Source organism: Lagenorhynchus albirostris, chromosome 20 (genome assembly GCF_949774975.1).
Source record: "Lagenorhynchus albirostris chromosome 20, mLagAlb1.1, whole genome shotgun sequence".
In the NCBI taxonomy this organism is placed as follows: Eukaryota; Metazoa; Chordata; class Mammalia; order Artiodactyla; family Delphinidae; genus Lagenorhynchus; species Lagenorhynchus albirostris.
Genome location: NC_083114.1, coordinates 33,896,204 through 33,920,729, shown reverse-complemented (window position 1 = coordinate 33,920,729; position 24,526 = coordinate 33,896,204). Strand labels below are relative to the sequence as shown.

At 39.1% G+C, this 24,526-nt stretch overlaps 1 protein-coding gene and 1 pseudogene across 4 annotated transcripts in view; one reads left to right on the top strand and one right to left on the bottom strand.

Moving 5' to 3' along the window:
• ACACA (acetyl-CoA carboxylase alpha) overlaps positions 1–24,526 on the top strand; it is a 172,399-nt gene that overhangs the window by 10,152 nt on the left and 137,721 nt on the right. For 3 of the 4 annotated variants that reach the window (XM_060135650.1, XM_060135649.1, XM_060135648.1), the window contains exons 2-3: positions 13,957–14,003; positions 16,998–17,250. In XM_060135650.1, the coding sequence (XP_059991633.1) occupies positions 17,024–17,250 (227 nt within the window). In that variant the 5' untranslated portion in view covers positions 13,957–14,003; positions 16,998–17,023. The remainder of the gene's footprint in view (positions 1–13,956; positions 14,004–16,997; positions 17,251–24,526) is intronic. The other variant, XM_060135647.1, reaches the window with a different exon arrangement.
• On the bottom strand, positions 21,095–22,236 carry LOC132511427 (voltage-dependent anion-selective channel protein 2-like; annotated as a pseudogene).

The window sequence follows — 24,526 nt, the reverse complement described above, 5'->3', positions numbered from 1 at the left end:
CTAGGCATGCGGACTTCAGTAGTTGTGGCTTGTGGGCTCTAGAGCGCAGCCTCGTAGTTCTGGCGCATGGGCTTAGTTGCTCCGCGGCATGTGGAATCTTCCCAGCCCAGGGCTTGAACCCATGTCCCCTGCATTGGCAGGTGTATTCTTAACCACTGCGCCACCAGGGAAGCCCTTGTTGAGTGTTTTTATCATGAAAGTGTGTTGAATTTTATCAAATGCTTTTTCTGTAATAATTGAGATGATCATGTGAGTGTTTTTTCCCTTCATTCTGATAATGTGGTGTATTACATTGATTTATGTATGTTGAATCATCTTTGCATTCTAGGAATCCAGTGGAATCCTTGCATCCCAGTTGTTGATGGTGTATAAGCCTTTTAATATGCTGCTGAATTCTGTTTGCTAGTTTTTTGCTGAGGATGTTAATAAGGAATATTAGTCTTTAGCTTTCTTTTCTTATAATGTCTTTGTCTTTGGTATCAGAATAAATGTGGCCTCATAGAATGAGTTAGGAAGTGTTCTCTTCAATTTTTTGGAAAAGTTTGAGAAGAATTGATACTAGTTCTTCTTTAATTGTTTGGTAGAATTCACCAGGGAAGCCATCAGATCCAGGGCTTTTCTTTATTGGGAGATTTTTGATTACTGTGCTCCTTACCAGTTATAGGTCTATTCAGATTTTCTGTTTCTTTGTGATTTAGTTTTGGTATGTTTTTGTTTCTAGGACTTTATCCATTTCATCTAGGTTATCCAATTCGTTGGCATACAGTTCATAGTACTCTCTTACAATCCTTTTCCTTTCTGTAGAATAAGTAGTGATGTGCCCACTTTCATTTCTGATTTTAGTAATTTGAGTCTTCTTTTTTTCATAGTCTGTCTAGTAAAGGATGTCAATTTTGTTGATCATTTCAAAGAAATAACTTTGGTTTCATTGATGTTTTTCTCTATTGTTTTTCTATTTTCTATTCCATTTCTCTCTGCTCTAGTCTTTATTGTTTCCTTCCTTCTGGTAGCTTTGGGTTAAGTTTGCTCTTCTTTTTCTTGTTCCTTAAGTTTTAAAGTTATGTTGTTGATTTGAAATCTTTCTTTCTTTCTTTTTTCTTTGTTTTGGCCACACCATGTGGCTTGCAGTATCTTAGTTCCCTGACTAGGGATTGAACCCAGGCCATGGAAATGAAAGTGCCAAGTCCTAACCATTGGGCTGCCAGGGAGCTCCCTCTTGTTTTTTAACAGAAATGTTTATAACTGTAATGTTCCCCCTTATTTCTAATTTCACTGCATCCCATGAGTTTTGGTGTGGTTTGTTTTCATTTGTCATTAAGTATTTTCTAATTTTCCTTGTGATTTCTTCTTTGATCCATTGGTTGTTTAAAAGTGTGTTGTTTAATTTCCAGAGTTTCTTCCAGTTTTCCTTCAGTTGTTGATTTTTAATTTCATCCTGTTGCAGACAGAGAAGGTACTTTGTATGACATGTATCTTTTTAAACCTATTGAGACTTAATTTGTGGCCTAATGTGTGCTGTCTTGGAAAATATCCCATGTGCACTTGAGAAGAATGTGTATGATATTGTTGTTGGGTGGAGTGTTCTGTGTATGTCTGCTAGATCTAGTTGCTCTATTGTTGTTTAAATCCTTTATTTCCTTGATTATCTCTGTCTGATTGTTCTATCCATTATTATGAGTGGGTTATTGAAGTTTCCAACTATTATTGTGGAACTGTCTATTTCTCCCTTCAATTCTGTCAGCTTTTGCTTCATATATTTTGATGGTCATTAGGTGTATAAATGTTTATAATTATCTCTTGTATTAAACCTTTTATTTTTCTTTTGTATTTTTGTGGGTTTTTTTTTTTTTGGTGTTTAGTTGTGTTTTTATAGTGAGATGTTTAAATTTCTTTCTCATTTCCTTTTGTATATTTTCTATAGCAATTTTCTTAGTGGTTACCATGGGTATTATGTTTAACAAATGCTAAAGTTATAACACCATAATTTGAGTTTATACTAGCTTAACTTCAATAACATACCAAAACTCTGCTCCTTTACAGGTCTGTCCTTACCTCTTTTGGTCGCTGATGTCACAAAATTACACCTTAATACATTGTGTGCCCCAAAGCGTACACTAATAATTATTTTAAATGCATTAGTCTCTTAAATTATGTGAAAACAAGATTTGGAGTTACAAACCAACGTAACAATGATACTAGTTTTTAGATTAACGATTGTTGCTTTTCTTTAAATGTATTAGTCTCTTAGATCTTGTAGAAAACAAAAAATAAGTTATAAATCATTATTACAATAATGCTAGTTTTTGTAATTACCCATATATTTACCATTATTGAAATCTTTACTTCTCTGTGTGGGTTCGAGTTACTGTCTGTGTCCTTTCATTTCACCTTGAAAGGACTCCCTTGAGCATTACTTGCAGGGGAAGTCTAGTGGTAATGTACTCTCTCAGCCTTTGTTTATCTGGGAATGTGTTAATTTCTCCCTCTCTTTTGAAGGACAGCTTTGCTGGATATAGGATTCTTGGTTGATAGCTTTTTATTTTAGCTCTTTGACTATATTGGCCCACAGCCTTCTGGCCTCCAAAGTTTCTGATGAGAAATCTGCTTATAATCTTACTGAGGTTTTCTTGTATGTGATGAGTCATTTTTCTCTTGCTGCTTTCAAGATTCTCTCCTTGTCTTTTGACATTTAAAAGTTTGATTATAAAGTATGTCTATGTTGCTCACTTTGAGTTTGTCTCACTTGGTGTTTGTTAAGCTTCTTTTATGTTTATATTCATGTATTTCATCAAATTTGGGAAGTTTTCAGCCATTATTTCTTCAAATATTTTCTGTTATTTTCTCACTTCTCCTTCTGAGAGCTCACAATACATATTTTGGTTTCTTGATGGTGTCCCACAGCTCCCTTAGTCTCTGTTCACTTTTCTTCAATCTGTTTTCTTTCTGTTCTCAGACTTGATAATTTACATGTTCTGTCTTAAAGTTTGCAGATTCTTTCTTCTGCTTGCTCAAGTTTGCCTTTAAGTCCCCTAGTGAATTTTTCATTTCAGTTATTGTACTTTTCAGCTGCAGAATTTCTTTTTGGTTTCTTTTTAGGTTTTCTATTTCTTTATTCATATTTCCATTTTATTTAGACATTGTTTTCTTGACTTTCTCCCCATCTTCCTTTAGTTCTTTGAGTAACTTTTAAACAGTTGTTTTAACATTTTTGTCTAGAATATCTGCTTTCTGGTATTTTTTAGGAACAGTTTCTGTTGGTTTAAGTTTTTTGTTTTTTTTTTTGAAATGGCCATATTTTCCTCTTGCTTTGTATGCCTTGTGATCTTTTGTTGAAAACTGGACATTTGATTCTAATAATGTGGTAACTCTGGAAATCAGATTCTCTTTCTTCCCAGAATTTGATGCTTTCTTATTGTGATTTTTGTTTTTTTGACTGTTGTAGGCTGTCTCTGTGTTGAAGGTCAACCTGAGGTATAAACTTTAGGTCTCTTCAAGTCTTTTCCTGAGTCTTCCTCTGGGCATATTAAGTCACTTTCTAATTTTTCCCTGTATATGCAGTAGTTTTTGAATGTACTAGTGTTTAGTGTCTGGCTCCCAAACGGGGGAAAAAGGAAAATGAAGGGGACATAAAAAGGCACTGGTTCTTTAAGTCCCCCAGAAGTCACTTCAGCTAGAGGGGGAGGGACTTGCAACAGTGACAGGAGGTGTAACAATTGTGGCTGTCTACCTCTTTGTCTCCACCTATGTGATCAGAAACAGCAATCAGTGATCAGAGCACAGATCCCCAGTGTTTGGAAGACAGGGTTATTTTCTCCCACTTGGCTCCCACAACCTGCATGTGTGTTGCTCCAGGAACATGTACACAGTTGGGTGATAACTGCCATGTAACTGAGGGTGGTGGATGGATAGCTGCTGCTATACTAAGAAATGCAATTGACCATAATTAACCACAATTAACCTCCAAAATCTGCCCCTGGAAGTTGCAAGCTTTCAGTAGATTCCAGTATTCCAAAATAGTTACATCAGACAGATTCTGCCGGTGCAAGTGTTGTCTAGGTAGGGAGACAGAGTCCTAGTACTTCCTACTATACCATCTTCCCAGAGTCCTCTTCTGTAAGGTGATTTTTTTAAGACCACAGGAATATCCTGTTTTTGAATAATCTCTTACCCAGTGGTTTTAACATACATTTATGATTCTTGGCTGTATCAATTATGGCACTGCCGTTTGTAAAATGAAATATGTTTCTAATTGCTTCATTCTAGGAGGTAATTATTTTGAGAGTTTTCTGTCTAAAACTGTCTTTATCCTCACAGTTGTTGAAACATTGATTGGATCTAGAATTTTAGGTTCGAAATAATTTTCCTTCAGAATTTTGAAGGCATTGTTTCACTACCTTTAGGCTTCCACTGTTTTTGTTGGTAAGTCTGAAGGGCATTCTGATTCTTGCTCCTTTGTACGTGGCCTTTCTTTCCTCTCTGGAGGCTTATAGGATCTTCTCTTTGTCTTCACTTTTTAAAATTTCAGTGATGTCCCTTGGTGTCTGTTTTTGTTTGTTGTAGTATGCCTTTGATGGACCTTCTTAATCTGGCAATTATGCATTTCAGTTTTAGGAACTTTATTGAATTATTACATCAGTTAAAGGCTTTCCATTATTTTGTTCTGTTCCTGCTTTTGGGAGCGCCTCTTCTTCATATGTTGGACCTTCTGAATAAGTTCTCTAATACTCTCATCTTTTCTCTCTTATTATTCATCCTTTTCTCTTTTTTTTTTCCCCTGTTTTTCTTGATGAGTCTGGCTAAAGGTTTATCAATTTTGTTTATCTTCTCAAAGAACCAGCTTTTAGGTTTTATTGATCTTTGCTATTGTTTTCTTTGTTTCTATTTCATTTATTTCTACTCTGATCTTTATGATTTCTTTCCTTCTACTAACTTTGGGTTTTGTTTGTTCTTTCTCTAGTTCTTTAGGTGTAAGGTTAGATCATTTATTTGAGATTTTTCTTGTTTCTTGAGGTAGGATTGTATTGCTATAAACTTCCCTCTTAGAACTGCTTTTGCTGCATCCCATAGGTTTTGGAGTGTCATGTTTTCATTGTCATTTGTCTCTAGGTATTTTTTGATTTCCTCTTTGATTTCTTCAGTGATCTCTTGGTTATTTAGTAATGTATTGTTTAACCTCCATGTGTTTGTGGTTTTTACGTTTTTTTCCCTGTAACTGATTTCTAATCTCATAGCATTGTGATCGGAAAAAATGCTTGATATAGTTTCAGTTTTCTTAAATTTACTGAGGCTTGATTTGTGACCCAAGATGAGATCTATCTGGAGAACGTTCCATGTGCACTTGAGAAGAAAGTGTAATCTGCTGTTTTTGGATGGAAAGTCCTATAAATATCAATTAAATCTATCTGGTCTATTGTGTCATTTAAAGCTTGTGTTTCCTTATTAATTTTCTGTCTGGATGATCTGTCCTTCGGTGTAAGTGAGATGTTAAAGTCCCCCACTATTTTTGTGTTACTGTCGATTTCCTCTTTTATAGTTGTTACCATTTGTCTTATGTATTAAGGTGCTCCTATGTTGGGTGCATATATATTTATAACTGTTATATCTTCTTCTTGGATTGATCCCTTGATCATTATATAGTGTCCTTCCTTGTGTTTTGTAGCATTCTTTATTTTAAAATCTATTTTAGCTGATATGAGTATTGCTACTCCAGCTTTCTTTTGATTTCCATTTGCATGGAGTATCTTTCTCCATTCCCGGACTTTCAGCCTGTATGTGTCTCTAGGTCTGAAGTGGGTCTCTTGTAGACAGCATATATGTGGGTCTTGTTTTTGTATACATTCAGCAAGCCTGTGTCTTTTGGTTGGAGCATTTAATCCATTCACATTTAAGGTAATTATTGATACATATGTTCCTATGACCATTTTCTTGTTTTGGGTTTGTTTTTGTAGGTCCTTTTTTTCTCTTGTGTTTCCCACTTAGAGAAGTTCCTTTAGCATTTGTTGTAGAGCTGGTTTGGTGGTGCTGAATTCTCTTAGCTTTTGCTTGTCTATAAAGGTTTTGATTTCTCCATCAAATCTGAATGAGATCCTTGCTGGGTAGAGTAATCTTGGTTGTACAGATTTTTTTTTTTTTTTTTTTTTGCAGTACGTGGGCCTCTCACTGTTGTGGCCTCTCCCGTTGCGGAGCACAGGCTCCGGATGCGCAGGCTCAGTGGCCATGGCTCACGGGCCCAGCTGCTCTGCGGCATGTGGGATCTTCCCAGACCGGGGCACGAACCCGTGTCCCCTGCATTGGCAGGTGGACTCTCAACCACTGCGCCACCAGGGAAGCCCGGTTGTACAGAGTTTTTTGCTTGTTTTTCTGGGGTTTTATCTTGTTCCTTCATCTGGTACTTCCTTCATCTTGTTCTTCCCTTTCATCACTTTAAATATATCTTGCCACTGCCTTCTGGCTTGTAGAGTTTCTGCTGAGAAATCAGCTGTTAACCGTATGGGAGTTCCCTTGTATGTTATTTGTCCTTTTTCCCGTGTTGCTTTTAATAATTTTTCTTTGTCTTTAATTTTTGTCAGTTTGATTACTATGTGTCTTGGCATGTTTCTCCTTCAGTTTATCCTGCCTGGGACTCTCTGCGCTTCCTGGACTTGGGTGGCTGTTTCCTTTCCCATGTTAAGGAAGTTTTCGACTATAATCTCGTCAGATATTTTCTTGGGTCCTTTCTCTCTGTCTTCTCCTTCTGGGACCCCTATAATGTGAATGTTGTTGCATTTAAAGTTGTCCCAGAGGTCTCTTAGGCTGTCTTCATTTCTTTTCATTTTTTTTTTCTTTTTTCTGTTCTGTGGCAGTGAATTCCACCATTCTGTTTTCCAGGTCACTTATCCATTCTTCTGCCTCAGTTATGCTGCTATTGATTCCTTCTAGTGTATTTTCACTTCAATTATTGTATTGTTTATCTCTTTGTTTGTTTTTTAATTCTTCTAGGTGTTTGTTCTTTAAATCTTCTAGGTCTTTGTTAAACATTTCTTGTGTCTTCTTGGTCTTTGCCTCCATTCTTTTTCCGAGGTCCTGTATCATTCACTATCATTATTCTGAATTCTTTTTCTGGAAGGTTGCCTATCTCCACTTCATTTAGTTGTTTTCCTGGGGTTTTATCTTGTTCCTTCATCTGGTACATAGCCCTCTGCCTTTTCATTTTGTCTGTCTTTCCGTGAATGTGGTTTTTGTTCCACAGGCTGCAGGATTGTAGTTCTTCTTGCTTCTGCTGGTGGATGAGGCTGTGTCCATCCTTTTGTCTTTTTATTCTGATTTATGAAAGATTTTTCTTAACTTTATCTTCTAACTCTGTTTTGAGTATTTTCATTGCTGTGATTGTATTTTTAACTTTTGAGAACTCTTTCTTTTCTTTAAATGTTTCTTTTAAAAATATCCCATTGTGTTTCATGTAAGTAATATCTTCTCTTAGTTCTCTCAGGATAATGATAGTCTTTTAAAATTTAAATTTTTAAATTTTTTTGAATTTTGAAGTGACTTTACACTTACAGGAAAGCTGTAAAGAGAGTACATAAGAGTACATAAGTTTCCTGCACACCCTTCATCAGCCTTCCCTTAATGTTAATATCTTATATAGTTGCAGTACTTTTGTCAATACCAAGAAGTTAACATTGGTTCAGTACTATTAATTAAACTATAGACTTTACTCAGGTTTCCCCAGTTTTTTTCTAAACTGATGTGTTTTTTTAATTGTTGTTGTTGTTCCAGGATCTAATCCAAGAAACGGCATTGCATTTAGTGGTGATGTCTCCTTAGTCTCCCCTGATCTGTGATAGTTTCTTAGTCTTTTTTTTTAATGACCTTGACAGTTTTGAAGAGGACTGTTCAAGTATTTTGTAGAATGTCCTTTAATTCAAACTTGTCTGATGTTTTCTCATAATTATACTAGGGTTATGTGTTTGGGGGGAAAATACCACAGAAGTCAGGTTGCCCTCCTCCCCTCCCCTCCCCTCCCCTCCCCCTAATTTTAATTTTTTTTTTTTTGCATAATCTCTTCAAGTTGCATTTTTTTCTTTTTTTTTTTTTTGTGGTACGCGGGCCTCTCACTGTTGTGGCCTCTCCCGTTGCGGAGCACAGGCTCCGGACGCGCAGGCTCAGCGGCCATGGCTCACGGGCCCAGCCGCTCCGCGGCATGTGGGATCTTCCCGGACCGGGGCACGAACCCGTGTCCCCTGCATCGGCAGGTGGACTCTCAACCACTGCGCCACCAGGGAAGCCCAAGTTGCGTTTTTTGCTACAGGTAGTCATTACTTTTTAAAAATTCTTTCATGTTGGAGGTTTTTCTTAGACATCTAGTAATCCTTAATTGACTGCTACAATTTAGAGAGGATTGAAAAACTGATTCAAGATTATGAAAATATAAATGAGGCTTGTTGACTGTTAATTTCACTGTGGGTGATCTGATTGGGCATCTTTTTTTTTTTTTTTTTTTTGATTGGGCATCTTAATTTGGGATCTCTAATGGTCTACTTGAGGCTTTTTTTCGTTGGTCTGGTTAGATTCTGCAAAGAAGGATCCTTCAGTTTCCCTCCTGGAGGGTGAAAATTAGGGAAAGAAGGCTGGGAGGTCTTACTGAACATGTTTACTTAATCTCTCCATTTTCAATATGGTGCCTTCGCCTTTACTGTTGCTGGCATCCCTCAGCCTAGAAACCCTCCATTTAACCCTCTCTAGAGTATAAATCTTCAGTCTCTTACCAAGATGGTAGAGCAGCAGGCACCTGGCTTTACAGCTGGGAAGAAAATCTAAGGATCTGAAGCTTCTGAAATGGAATTTCAGCCAGTCCTCTTTATAGTTCCATCTTTCACTTCCACTTACTGGACAGTTTGGAGATTCCATGATGTAAATTTTATTTATTCTAAGTTTACCACAGATGGCTCATGATTTAGTTTTCTTCGGTTTGTGTAGTCATTTATCACTCTTCCATCTGCCTTCTAAGAAAATTATCTTGCTATTGTTTCCCCTGACTTTTTTGGGGGGAGGTGGGAAGGAGTGTCTTTTTATGGCTTATGGCTTTTAAAAAATTCCTTGATTGTTGTTTTAGTGGGATTTCAGGCAGGAGCAAAAGTGGATATGTGTTCAACCTACCATCCTTATCCAAAAGTTTGGCAAGACTTCATTAAAGATTTCTTGAAAGGTGAGAAGTTTGTACCAGCTTCCTCCTTGATAAATATTCTATATCCCTGGACTGAGAAATGAGGAATAGGACAGATAAGTACACCATGTTATTTTCTCTGACTATTATACTCTAAAGAAATACGTTGCTGTTTTTTTTTTTTTTTTCTTTTTGCCACCCCGTGTAGTTCCCTGAGCAGGGATTGAAGAATGAATCCAGGCCCTGGCAGCGGAAGCGTGGAGTTCTAACCACTGGACTACTGGGGAAGTCCCTCTACCATCTAGGTCTTTTTAAAAAAATATTTATTTATTTTGGCTGTGCTGGGCCTTAGTTGTGGCAGGCAGGATCTTCATTGTGGCATGTGGGATATTTAGTTGCAGCATGCGGGATCATTTAGTTGCAGCATGTGGACTTCTTAGCTGTGGCATGCAGGCTTCTTAGTTGTGGCATGCATGCAGGGTCTAGTTCCCTGACCAGGGATAGAACCCGGGCCCCCTGCATTGGGAGTGCAGAATCTTACCCACTGCACCACTAGCGAAGTCCCCATCTAGGTCTTGATTCAGTGATTTCTTCTACATGGAATGCTCCTTCCTCTCCCTCCTTGCTTTCCTCTCCCTCCTTGCTTTTCTCCCTAGTTCTTCATTGCTAATGCCTTCCCACTCCAAGCAGTCTTCTTTGATCTTTGTCTTCACCATTACCACCTCCAGGTTTGGATAATGTACCCTTCTTTTATGTTTCTACACCTAGAAATTATTATAGTACTGTAATTGTTTATTTAAGTGTCCACAGCCACTTAGCCAGGGACCAAATCTTATTTATCTTTGAATATACATTATTTATCTCACAAGTTGGAACACAAGTCCTTGTCATTTTAAAATTCAAAACTTGCAGGAAAGTAAAATATGGCTTAAGAAAAACTGTATAATTCTCTTATGGATACTGAATTAATACCAAAATCCATTTAAGAGTTCATCAATAAAATGACAAAAATGAAGAGGAAAAGTCAGTGATTCTTTCTGAATAAATTTCAATGAAGTTACTATGGCTTAAAGAGTAAGGATATGTTGTGTTAGATTGGATACTTTTATCAGTGGCTATGAAGACTAATTGCTGCCTCTTTAATTAGAATTGCTTGGAAAATACCATGTCATTTGAATTCAAGGAGAACATGTTTACTAAGTTTGGTAAAATCTGTTCTATTTTATTTAGAGAAATATCTAAATAAATAAGTGCATTATCTATAATTAGCTTTAACTCATTTTTCAGGAACATGGAAAACCTTCTGCAGATATTTTCAAGAGTCCCCAAATAAAGGTTCAAGAACATATATAGTTGATCTTTAAATAACAGGGGTTTGAACTGCATGGGTCCACTTAAATGTGGATATTTTTTTCAGTAGTAAATACTGCAATTACTGTAGAACCAAAGGTTGGTCACATCTGTGGATGCTGAATCTTGGATTTGAAGGAACTGCATATACGGAGGGCCCACTCTAAGTTATACACGGCTTTTTGACTGTGTGGAAGGTCAGCACCCCTAACCACTGCTGTTGTTCAAGGGTCAATTATATGTATTTTTAAATAAAAGAAAATTTGACATTGGCAACATTTGCTATAATGAAGGAAATGTTTATTTGACTAAGCAGAATATCCTACAACTGGAGCTGTGGAAAGGCCTTCTTTTGGAGGGGATAAGACAGCAGCTATATGAGCCTTCCCCAGGGGTCAATTCCATTATTTGTCCACTTAGAGGAAAAGTCTTAGCCTAATTCATGGCAAGGCTTTAGGGATACCAAACTTGTATGCAAGCAAAATGTTTGTGAGGGTACATTTTTGTCAGGACAGGGTCCATAGCTTTTATTAGATTTCTAGTAGTGTCTTGACTTAAGAAAATTTAAGAGCCATTGGTTTAGGTACTTAACTCACTGTGCTTGTTTGAGGGCATAAAGTAGGGGGGGGCAGAAGAGTGAGGATTAATTGTGGCTTTAAGACTTAACTTTTTGGGACTTCCCTGGCAGTCCAGTGGTTAAGACTCCGAGCTCCCAATGCAGGGGGACATGGGTTCCATCTCTGGTTGGGGAACTAAGATCCTGCATGCTGCATGGAACAACCAAAAAAAACCCAAACACACACACACACACACAACACACACAAAAGACAACTTTTTGGTATGTGTATAACTGATTCACTTTGCTGTACACCTGAAACTAGCACAACATTGTAAATCAACTATACTCCAATAAAAATTTTTAAAACTTACTTAACTTTTTGGACACAATAAGATGACATTAATGTCATGACATATATATATAACTGATACAAAATTTTACAAAGCAGTATTTATCCTTATGAAGTATGGTGAACTCAACATTTTCTATTCTATTGAATATTTAATTTGTAAAATGTTGGTTGTAACCCATTAACTTAATTTCTTAGTATTCTGATTATTGGTAACCTGTAGTTTGAAAAACACTGGTTTAGTGCTTGTAAAACCCTTTCCTGTACTCTCAGACCTCACAGCAGTCCCATGAGGTACATATGACCTCTTTTTATTTTTACAGATGAGGTGACTCAGAGATGGTAAGTGACTTGTTCAAGTTTGCACTGCCAGTAACGTGTCAGAGTCAGAGTGTGATCTTGGTCCTAGGTTTTGACTCCAGCTCCCCTGACACCTTTTGTTACATCCCATCCAAACTACATACTTTTCCCTTCCTCTTCTCACTCCCTTCTCTACCACAATTGTAGGGAATAGTATTAGCTCAGACTACACAATTGGGTACATCCTAATTTGCCAGTTGGCATACCTGCACTGTCCCCAGTCTTGTTGCTTGTCATTTGGGGTCCTCTCTTAGAAGTTCTGGATTTCCCTATCAGTGTAAAGAAGTTCTTTCCTTCTTTTTTCTTCTCCACCCTAGACCAGTGGTTTTCAAGCCTGGATGTAAAGAGGTTCAATCAGTTGTGGAACTTAATATTCAAATATCTGGGTCTCCAGCAGGGATTCTTTTTTTTTTTTTTTTTTTTTTGGCTGCATTGGTTCTTCGTTGCTGTGTGTGGGCTTTCTCTAGTTGCAGTGAGCGGGAACTACTCTTCAATGCGGTGTGCGGGCTTCTCATTGGGGTGGCTTCTCTTGTTGTGGAGCACAGGCTCCAGGCGTGTGGACTCAGTAGTTGTGACTTGTGGGCTCTAGAGCGCAAGACTCAGTAGTTGTGGCGCCCGGGCTTAGTTGCTCTGCGGCATGTGGGAGCTTCCCGGACCAGGGCTCAAACTCGTGTCCCCTGCATTGGCAGGCAGATTCTTAACCACTGCGCCACCAGGGAAGCCCCCAAGCAGGGATTCTGATTCAGAAGGTCTGGAATGGAGTTTAGACATTTTTTTAAAATAATTTTTTAATTGAAGTATAGTTGATGTACAGTATTGTATGTTACAGGTGTACAACATAGTGATTTGCAATTTTTAAAGGTTATACTCCATTTATAGTTACTATAAAATATTGGCTAGGGACTTCCTTGGTGGCGCAGTGGTTAAGAATACGCCTGCCAATGTAGGGAACACGGATTTGAGCCCTGGTCCGGGAAGATCCCACATGCCGCGGAGCAACTAAGCCCGTGGGCCACAACTACTGAGCCTGCGTTCTAGAGCCCGTGAGCCACAACTACTGCAGCCCGCGTGCCTAGAGCCTGTGCTCTGCAACAAAGAGAAGCCACTGCAGTGAGAAGCCCGCACACCGCAACAAAGAGTAGACCCCGCTTGCCACAACTAGAGAAAGCCCGCGCACAGCAACAAAGACCCAACGCAGCCAAAAAATAAAGTAAAAAGTATATATATTGGCTATATTTCCTGTGTTGTACGATATATCCTTGTAGCTTATTTTATTCATAACAGTTTGTACCTCTTAATCCCCTACCCCATTATTGCCCTTCCCCCTTCCCTCTCCTCACTGGTAAGCAGTAGTTTCTTCTTGCTATCTGTGAGTCTGCTTCTTTTTTGTTATATTCACTAGTTTGTTGTATTTTTTAGATTCCGCATATAAGTGATATCATACAGTATTTGTCTTTCTCTGTCTGACTTATTTCACTAAGCATAATACCTTCCAAATCCATCCATGTTGTTGCAAATGGTGAAATTTCATTCTGTTTTTAATGGCTGAATAGTATTCCATTGTATGTATACACCACATCTTCTTTATCCATTCATGTGTTTTTAAAAAGCTCCACAGGTAATTGTTATACGTAGTCAAAGTAGAGAAATTCTACCCCAAATACATTATAATTATTGGGCATAGAAGGGAAACCAGGATTTGGGAAGTAGCTAGAGATTCTTTGTTTCCTTAGAGTTTAGGGACTTAATAATGAGAGACCTGTCCTCTCCTTGGCTCCCAACCTTTGTGGGTGGGTATAAACATTTGGAAACATAATTAGAGCCTGACTGAGTTGTTGAGAATCTTGTGGTTCTCTTCTCCCCACTGCCTACTTTTTGATGAAATATTGGAAATCATAGGGTTGGAATGTGTCCATCAAAGTATACAATTGGAAAAGGCACCTTGTGAAATGGTAAGCTTGGATTATTGTTTAATACTTTTCATGAATAGTAAAGTCTTTGAATGTGTAATGCTTTTGATTTACAGATTTAAACCAATAGTTAAGCAACTGAACTTTATACTTCAAGTTAAATAGCATATTTGACCATAGAAATGATACTTTGACTAGTTTTGTACTGTGATGAGCAAAACGGGAATTGATAAAATTTGGGTTTCTTAAAAAAAGACATTTCAAATCTCTCTCTTTCTCTCTTTAGTTCTTTTTGGAGGTGGATATCTGCTCAGACAATAAGAATTTTAAGAGGTCAGTTACAAATAATGCTTCTTCATGTTTACAGTGTGATAAAAATTTTATGTTCATGTGCTAAAATATAAAACTGTAGGCTTTTATGTTAAAAGTTGCCTTCCGCAAAAAAATATAGGAGACTGGAGGTGGGAGGTGGGTTACCTGAAGTGGTTGAGACTGACAGTGGTAGTAATCCACCACCTTTTCTCTTCAGTTCAGGCCTGGAATCAGTGGAAATGGGACGGGCTGTGGAGTAGCTTCTAGAGTGTCTGGACAGCTTCTCAGTGATTTTCCATACACGACCTCTCTTTTCTGTGGTTTGTAGGCTTGTGCCTGGGAATACCACTCAGTGGAGCTGCCGGTTGGTGGACAGGCTCTTTAGCTGTAGACACTTTGCTGCTTTCAGTCTCTGGAACCTATAGGTTCCTTCATGTTCTTCTTGGCTAGGAAAGAAAAATTTGAAGTTGACCTTATGGAACCTTTCATTTATTCGTTAATCCTTTTTCTTTTCTCATGGAAGAAAGGAGAATTGCTCCTTTCTCAGTGAGTTTTATTTTTTCGTGTAGTTATCTAATTTTGCTTAGACTATAAACTAGAATCTGTCCCTGAGTGCCTTATTTCTCTTGTGAAGAAGGCAGCTATTATTTTCTGTTAGTTGAGATGAAATTTGGAAAAATTTTTTTTAATCTATTATTTTTAAGCTTGATTATTCACTGCTCTAAAATGAGAAAGAAGTAGCCTTTTCACTGCTGTACTTTTTGGTGTTCTTCAGAGTGGTAAATCTGTTAGAACTTTTCCCTCCCTACCTCCTTCTCTCCCTTTTTTCCTTCCGTCCTTTTTTTCTCTTTTTAATGATTTGGTTTTTTTGAAGGTTCTGGAAATGAGCCTCTTTATAAAATTTGGAGACATTAAAAAAATTTTTTTAAAGAAACCTAATATTCCAAGGGAGAAATGTATAGTGAATTTATTTATTTAATTTAATTTATTTTTTTGGCCACACCGTGCGGCATGCGGAATCTTAGTTGCCCCACCAGACATCAAACCGGGCCCCCCCGACCCTGCAGTGGAAGCGTGGAGTCTTAACCACTGGACCGCCAGGAAAGTCCCCTGTATGATGAATTTAGACGTCAATTTTTTCCTTTCACATGATACTTTTATATTTGATTCTGGTTTTAAAAATGAAAGTTAGCCTAAGGAATCTCCAATTGGCTTTTAGGAAATGTCTATGGGTATTTTTAGCATTCCTGGCAATTTGTTATTACTGTTTTACTCTTCTAGCACAGTGGTTCTCAAATTTCAGGCCTTGTTAAAATATAGATTACTGTGCCCCAACCTGTAGGTTCCAGTACAGTTCGCTAGTCTGTGGTAGAGCCCAGGTCATGCGGTTGCTGTGGCTGCTGCTGTGGTCGGGCAACCATACTTTGCGAACCACTGCTCTAGGGTTTACAGATTCTGTTGTGTTTTTGTAAACGCATAAGCTCTGATTCATAAATTACACCGAAATTATGGTGCATGTGTCGTTCTTAACACATTTAGTGATGATTCTCAAATATTTTAAAATCTTGATGTTTTATTATCAAATGTCAAAGGACATTACTGTTTACTTTTATACATCAAAGTGGTTTACAGCATATACAGTTATTAATAATAAGTTTATTATTTATTTATAACCTTCTCTGAAGGCACCTCAATATCAGGACTGGGAATCATTACTCTGAATTAAAATCGTTGGTCAGGCTACAAGCTTTTTAATACTAATATGATGTGTAGTTTTGACTTTTAAATAGCATTTTTGAAACGACAGAATAAATATTGTTTCATTTAGTTTGGGTTTTTATTGTTGTTGTGAGCTTTGAACTATGTTTTGGTCTTTGTTAATTAGTTTGCTAGCGGTTGGCAACATCTAATCCTGACTAGTAAGGCCCTGTATCTAGAAAACTTGTACTTAATTGAGATAACACCTCCATAATTTTAATTATAAATTTAAAATTTGATAGTAGATTCACTTTCTCCCTATCAATGTCAGCAATCAGCATATTAGAGTCCAAAACAGATATTTTGGGGAGAATTTTTTGTTTTAAGTTTTTAAAAAAATAATTAACTTGGTTATGCCAGGTCTTAGTTGCGGCCCATGGGCTCCTTAGTTTTGGTTTGCCAGCTCCTTAGTTGCAGCACATGTGCTCCTTAGGTGTGGCATGCAAACTCTTAGTTGTGGCATGTGTGTGGGATCTAGTTCCCTGACCAGGGATCGAACCCGTGCCCCCTGCATTAGGAGCACGGAGTCTTAACCACTGCACCACCAGCAAAATCCCTGGGGTGAATTTTTAACAGATGTGATTTAAGAAAAAACTCATGGGGACAAGTAAAGATTTTTTTTAATTAAAAAATACTCATCTGGAGTTTGTTTTAAAGCAAGCTGTGTATGTGTGTAGTATATGTATACACGCATTTAGTTTGCCTTATATATGTATGTACCTATGTAAATGTACTTCATGTGTGTATATTTATATGCATATACACTTATGTAAAATTCATAGCCTCTCATAGTATAGTGTTTGGAACCAGATGATAGTTATGTAACACCAAGTTTCAAATGACCACTGCTCTCCCCAAACCCTTACCCTGCATTCTCCCCAGTGCTAACAACTGAAATCGCAGTATCACAACCAGCAACTTTCACCTACTACAGAGATTTCTCCACTGATCGTTATTATCTCTTGGACTTCACCAAATTGATAGATATTGGGAATGGCTTATAGTTTTTAGAGAGAACGTTCTTTGAGGAAAAGGGAACTGATTTTAATTTTTTAGGCATAGTTCCCATGATCTGGATTTCCTTTTCTTTTAGAAAGCAAAGGCCTTGAAAAAGAATAGCCAAGTAAACTAGTTCTCAAACTCTGCCTTGCTTCCAAGTGCCAGCTGTGGTGTACTAGGTCTAACCTGTGACTTTCCTCAGATACAGGTTATTATCCATAACCTGCTTTTCTCACTTACCCTTCATCTTCTCCATAGCTCTGAGAGATCATTTTGAAGGAATAATGGATGAACCTTCTTCCTTGGCCAAACCTGTGGAGCTCAACCAGCACTCCCGATTCATAATTGGTTCTGTGTCTGAAGATAACTCAGAGGATGAGATTAGCAACCTGGTGAAGCTGGACCTACTGGAGGAGAAGGAGGGCTCTCTGTCACCAGCCTCTGTCTGCTCAGATACGCTCTCTGACTTGGGGATCTCTAGCCTACAGGATGGCTTGGCCTTACACATGAGGTAAGTCAGAGAAGTTTAATGTTTTACTTATTTAATCTGTCCTGTTGGTTTCATTGATCTTGTTCTGAAAAGAGCAAGAATAATTTGAGCCAAGATTTTTTCACCTTTTTCTGTATCATTGGACTTCTTTTTTTTTTTTTTTTTTTTTTTTTTGCGGTACGCGGGCCTCTCACTGTTGTGGCCTCTCCCGTTGCAGAGCACAGGCTCTGGACGCGCAGGCTCAGCAGCCATGGCCCACGGGCCCAGCCGCTCCGCGGCATGTGGGATCCTCCCGGACCGGGGCACAAACCCGTGTCCCCTGCATCGGCAGGCGGACTCTCCACCACTGCGCCACCAGGGAAGCCCCCTTGGTTTTTTTTAGTTTTTTTTCATTGGATTTTTTGATAAGTGGGAAATGATGTATTTTGCCTGGAGTGCAGGTTTTGAAAGTGTCTTTTCCTAAATGTTCCTCTAAACTTTCTCCCGTTCCTCCTACATGCTAGGTCTTTTAGTGAGACCTAGCAAGTAAGAGTGAGGAATTTCAGTCTCCGTACTACTTTGACTAACACTGTTATAACTGTCTGAAGATTGATAGGACTTTTGCAGGGGTGGGCAAATTTGTAGTAATCTTTCTTTGAACTGCTTTATCATGTCAGAAAGTTATATTCTAATTCTGGCAGGGTCAGTCTTTATTGAGGAACAAGGGGTTGTTGTAGAGCTCTCCTTTTTCTCTAGAAACACGATTCTCTACATGTAATTGAGAATGTCAGTAAATAGTAACACTAGATTATTCTTATTTATTGATGTTTGATTGAACAACCAGTGTGTGAACTTTTGGTCATTTGCTTTGCATTTCTTGGATTGACAAGTCTGAATTAGTGGTTCTTGGTTTTTACTGTACATCAGAATCACTTGGAGGACCTTAAGAAATGAGCCCCATCCCCAGAAATCCTGATTCAGGTGATACTGGCCTGGCTTGGAGCTGGGGCATTTTTTTTTAAAGCTATTTGAGTGAGTCTAGTATACAGCCAGGGTTGAGATTATTGGTTAGCCCAGATAAACATAAATTAGGGTGACTATCGCTGCTGTGATTATCTTGGTGCTTCTATAATTAATGGATCATAAAATAATTCAGCTCCTTTTTATACACCCAAGATACAGATTCTGTAGTAAAATCCTGTACTGGGTCTGGCTGAATGCAACTGTCCTGCCTATGGTTATCCCTGGGGATTTGGGGTCCTTGCTTCTGAAGCATGAAGTAGTGAGTGTCAGTGGTCACCCCTGTTTGGCTACGTGGAGGTTGAAAGAAAAGAGTTAAGCAAGTTAATTATGTTTTACTTTTCCTAGAACTGCAATGAACCAGTAAGATAATTTAGCCTAATGCTTTTTATTTAAATAGATGAGAAAACTGAGGTCTAAAGAGGGAAAATAACTTGCCTAAAGGTAAATAGCTGGAAGATTGGAATTCAAAGTTAGATGCCCGGATTCCATTGAAGTAACTTTTCTCCCCTATTTCCCTGACCATACAAGTATCTTAATTATATAACTAGTACAGACAAAGTTGGTGTTTAGGAGTTAGTGAATAAAGTATTATATCTAATCTCTGGGCTAAAAAGAGGAATAGAAGTCAGTATTTAGTAGCAGGGAAAAGAGGTCAGGTTTTTATCTTTATGTAAACATTTTTTCTTACTTAATAGTTCACTTAATGGTTGGCCTGAAGGCTAATACTGGGGGCGGTATCCCTGAGGTCATTTGTAAATGAGTGGGGGTTGTGACTGGTGGGATTACTTGCATTGAGAAGGCCAAGGACCAAAGATTCTAAACCTTCTGCAATGTACTGGATAATCACACACAACGGAGAATTGTTCTCACAATGTCATGGTGCCCCTGTTGAGAAAGACTGGGCGAAATCTAAATCCTTAAAGCCACACAGCACTTGAGAAATGTGTCCAACTTGAGGCCAAGTGAAGCAGAATATCCATTCATTGGATTATGAAATTGTGAGTTTGGCAATGGTGAGATAAATACCATTATAAGAAATTCAGCTGATGATATTACAAGGCAGTTTATAGTTGCCAAATCATTCCCAAAGTTGATGGCTCTTATTGCAAAGTCTATGGGGTCAGTGGTATGAGCACTTGAGAATTTCTTTGCATGCCCTTCTGTTGCAAAACTCATGCCTGTAGCTTGTGGAGGAACCACGGATTGAAGTGTGATCAGCAGCCTGGGAAGGAGACAGTGCCAGTTTCTACTTGCTTCTCAGATAGCTAATGTTCCAAAATAGAACAAAGGTTCTCCATTGATTCATTTCTTTTTTTTTAAACTTCCATCACTTTTTTTTTTTTTTTTTTTGGCTGCATTGGGTCTTCGTTGCTGTGCACGGGCTTACTCTAGTTGTGGCGAGCAGGAGCTACTCTTTGTTGTGGCGCGTGGGCTTCTCATTGTGTTGGCTTCTCTTTTTGTGGAGCACGGGCTCTAGGCCCCCGGGCTTCAGCTAGTTGCAGCACATGGGCTCAGTAGTTGTGGCACGCCAGCCCTAGAGCGTGCGAGCTTCAGTAGTTGCGGCGCATGGGCTCAGTAGTTGTGGCTCGCAGGCTCTAGAGCGTAGGCTCAGTAGTTGTGGTGCACGGGCTTTGTTGCTCTGCAGCATGTGGAATCTTCCCAGACCTGGGATCGAACCCGTGTCCCCTGCATTGGCAGGTGGATTCTTTTTTTTTTTTAACATCTTTATTGGGGTATAATTGCTTTACAATGGTGTGTTAGTTTCTGCTTTATAACAAAGTGAATCAGTTATACATATACATATGTTCCCATATCTCTTCCCTCTTGCGTCTCCCTCCCTCCTACCCTCCCTATGGCAGGTGAATTCTTAACCACTGCACCACCAGGGAAGTCCCCATTGATTCATTTATTAAGTCACTTGTGGATATGATGTCCTTGGGCGGTAATTTAAATTGTTCCAAATTCATTTTATATATTAGAAAGGACTCTTCTGACATTTGCCACCAATTAAGTAGGTGACCACAGACAATTCATGTTACCTCTTTGGACTCATATTCCTCATCTGTGAAAATGATGATATTGATTCAGATACTCCTTTTCGCCCTTTGAACCCAAATTAAATAGAGACTGGCTGAGTTTAGGATTAGCTCCCAGAATGAATAGTCTTAATCCTTCACAGGTGATACAGATTAAAAAGGCAGGTACATTCTTAAAAGATGCTAACTGGAGATCATCTAAAACCAAGTGAAGTAATTGCCATAGTATAGGATGAGAGTGGGCCCCTGTCTCAAGTTAGGGCTTTGTTTTAAGTGCTAAATGAGAAGTCAAGTGGGTGTGATGGATGAATAGGCAGAAAAAGAAAACAGACTTTTCCGGAGTTGGAGATGACTTGCATCACATGTTTTCTAGAGTGCCAGGGTAAGATTGGATTAATCACTCTCTAAGCTTTATGACCCAGACATTTGAAAATAATACCCTAAGAAAGTAGTTGTAGCTTGGTGGGAATATATAGGCATCATATATAGGCATCATTGTAGATGACTGTGCTTTCGTTTTTTGTTTTTTTTTTTTGCGGTACGCGGGCCTCTCACTGTTGTGGCCTCTCCCATTGCGGAGCACAGGCTCCGGACGCGCAGGCTCAGCGGCCACGGCTCACGGGCTCAGCCGCTCCGCGGCATGTGGGATCTTCCCGGACCGGGGCACGAACCCGTGTCCCCTGCATCGGCAGGCGGACTCTCAACCACTGCGCCACCAGGGAAGCCCTGGCTTTTTATTTTTAGAGATGATCGGCTAGGGTTTGTGACCTGTATATCAGCTAGGTTGATACGTTTCTGAACCTTACTATTATTTTTTTTTTCAGTTTTCATAAAGGTTTATTTCATTATTGGTGGGTAGCACATTTAACAGTTAAATACATTTAAATAATGTGTAAGTGACTGCACGACTGCAGCATTGGTAACTAAATAGATAACCAATTCAACTAGAAACCAGCTAACAAGTAACTCTCTAAATATTTAAAATGCAGCTCTTGTTTAGATCATCCTTTGTTTTGATCACCTTCTGGGGGGCAGGGAAAGCCGGCTGGTCACACTGGAAATATATAAGGCCAAATCTTCTGATATCCATTCCCAGAGGTTTCGTTCAGCTGGAGTAAACCTCCAACTCCAGGGCAAGCCCAAGCTTGTGGCCTCCAGCATTAATGCTCTTCCCATCTACCAGAGCAGACAGTGTAAGCTTCACACCAGGCCTCAGAGTCTGAGTGTAGCACACACTCCAATTAAACTAGAGTTGTTGACTTTTGCAGAAATGGAAGCAGTGGGATCCAACTGATATTTAGCTGCAATGCCAAAGCTAGTGCAGTTGGTTCCTGCAGTGCCAAAGCTACTGCAGTTGGTTCCAAGCAGGGTTTACTGAAGTGTCAAGATCTTCACATACTTTCTGATAAATTGACCCTCCAAATTCTGTCCCATCATTGATGTTAGTGTGTAGCTGGAAGTCCCCAGTCCTGTAGCCCACTGCAAAATTATTCCTTGTCAGCTTTGATTTGGCACTGTCAAAGGTCATCTGGTGCCCAGCAAGCCAGCCCTCATAACCAAAGACCGCTGAACTGTGGATTGCAGGTCCAGCAAAATCAAAGCCAACATCACAACCAAGGTTTATACACTCCCTCTTGTAAGAAGACTTGATTTTACCTCTTTTCTTTCCCGTGTTTGGTGAAAAGGTGGTATTGGATGTCAGTTTCAAACCTTGACAAATCTGGTCTTCAATAGCGATTCCTGTTCCCAGAGTGTTATCAGTGTTCCACTTTTCTGTGAAAGTCAGACCATACTCACACCATTTCTATTTGGTCTCCAAGGTCCCAGTAACTTTACCAGTGCCTGTGTTAGATTAACCAGATGTTGAGAATTCCACCCCACTGCATGACTTTGTTTTCACATCTAGTTTCACCAGCCCAAAACCAAATCCTTTGTTGAAAATATCTCTGGCAGCTTTGCCAAGGTACATTGGCCTCGGGCAGTTCTGTTGGTAGACCTCGGGAAAAGGTGATCTTGTGGTCTCCTGGGGGTAAGGGGCTGAGGCAGGTCACTCGGGGTCAGGCTGCAGCTGCCAAGGTTGGAGGGCGAAGTTCATTATTAATATTTAATTGAACATTTGAGGAGAAAAACCATTAAAGACTGAATGTAAGCATCTCAATTTTGATACCTAATGTATGATTTGGTGGCATATAATAGAGCCATCCAGTTGTATGGATATTGACATTTTCTCTGCTCCTTGTGGGATGCCACTTGAAGTCAGATTGTTCTGCATACTTACAATGCTGTGCAAATCCAGATTACCCCACAGTATCACACTATCAAACAAACAAAGATAGTAATCAGTTTTGTCAACTAGCATGCTGATTTTCTGGTTGAAGTCCAGTTGGAGACAGGTTAGCCTCACAGTTGGATCTTTTACCTCTTAAGGTACTGTGATTTCTTTAAATCTTTTTTATACTATAATTCATGTGTTTGAAACTCCATCTCAGTTTTCTCTTAAAGTTCTTAAAAATGTATACTCAAAATATCAAAGGGCCAACATTTTATGTTTAGCAAGCATGTTTGGTTAATGACTTTATTTGAGAACAATCTGTAAATGCTGTTGTGTGTGTGTGTCTGTGTGTGTGTGTGTGTATAAATATATATATGTGTGTGTATATATATATATATATGTATATATATATCTCAAGCCTAAGATGTCCTGTAGCTGGGGTTTAAGACAGTAGTTGCTGCTGTGGAAGGAGAGAGTCATTCAGTTCACTCAGGAAGGGCACCTTGAAGGTGAGTTATATTCCTATCTCCTTTATGGTCTAGAAAAAAAAAGTACTTTACTAATATTTTAGAAAATTTAGAGTTCACATATGAGATTGTCTATAACGTGTTTGACTCTACAGAAGAATCTAACTAGAGAGTTTTGTTTTTTGTTTTTTGGGTTTTTTTTGCGATACGCGGGCCTCTCACCGTTGTGGCCTCTCCCGTTGCAGAGCACGGGCTCCAGACGCTCAGACTCAGCGGCTATGGCTCACGGGCCCAGCCACTCCGCGGCATGTGGGATCTTCCCGGACTGGGGCACGAACCCGTGTCCCCTGCATCAGCAGGCGGACTCTCAACCACTGCGCCACCAGGAAAGCCCATAACTAGAGAGTTTTGATGCCATTTTCTAATTAGAAATAATCTTTAAAGTTTCTCCAGTGACGCCAGTCATGGAATGCAGACAGGTAATATACCGAATTTGGGATCAGCTCCTAGATACCGTACTTCATGGTCATATTAAAAATTTCATATAGGGGCTTCCCTGGTGGCACAGTGGCTGAGAGTCCGCCTGCCGATGCAGGAGACACCGGTTCGTGCCCCGGTCCGGGAGGATCCCACATGCCGTGGAGCGGCTGGGCCTGTGAGCCATGGCCGCTGAGCCTGCGCGTCCGGAGCCTGTGCTCCGCAACGGGAGAGGCCACAACAGTGAGAGGCCCGCGTACCGCAAAAAAAAAAAAGAAAAAAGAAAAATTTTCATAGAGAGCTGTACCGAGCTTCATCCATAAGAAATAAGGTGATTCTAACCTTAGTTAGAATCTGAGAGAATCTGGGAGTGGTTCTCAGCTTCCATTCCCATTGACTGGGTCAAGAGGGAAGTTATAGCGAACAAGAATAGTAAGAGAGAGAGCTGACCTATTCCTGCTACATCCTATCCTATTTTTCACATTGTCTGTATGAATTAGCAGTCCTGTTTTCTCAGTGACTAATCAGAAAAATAATAGTAATGATTGGTAACATTATCAAGTGCTTTACTATATGCCAAACTCTCTGCTGTGCTTTATGTGGAGTGTCACACTTAATCTCCACTGCAGCAAACCCACAAGGTAAGTAATATACTCTTATTACCCATAATTTATGGATGGGGAATTACCCAGTCAGAGCACATACTGTCAGCCACTACACTAAAACAAGAACCCTGGTTGTGTCCTCTTTGAGCAATTTTTCTCTAATTAAACGTCAGCCTTATTTAAAAGGGACAGAAGTTAGAAAATATATATATATATATTTTTAGAATTTTATTTTTTTTGATGTGGACCTTTTTTTTTTAAAGTCTTTATTGAATTTGTTACAGTATTGCTTCTGTTTTGTGTTTTGGTTTTTTGGCCGTGAGGCATTTGGGCTCTTAGCTCCTGGACCAGGGATTGAACCTGAACCCCCTGCATTGGAAGGCAAAGTCTTAACCACTGGACTGCAAGGGGAGTCCCTGAAAATATATTTTTACATAA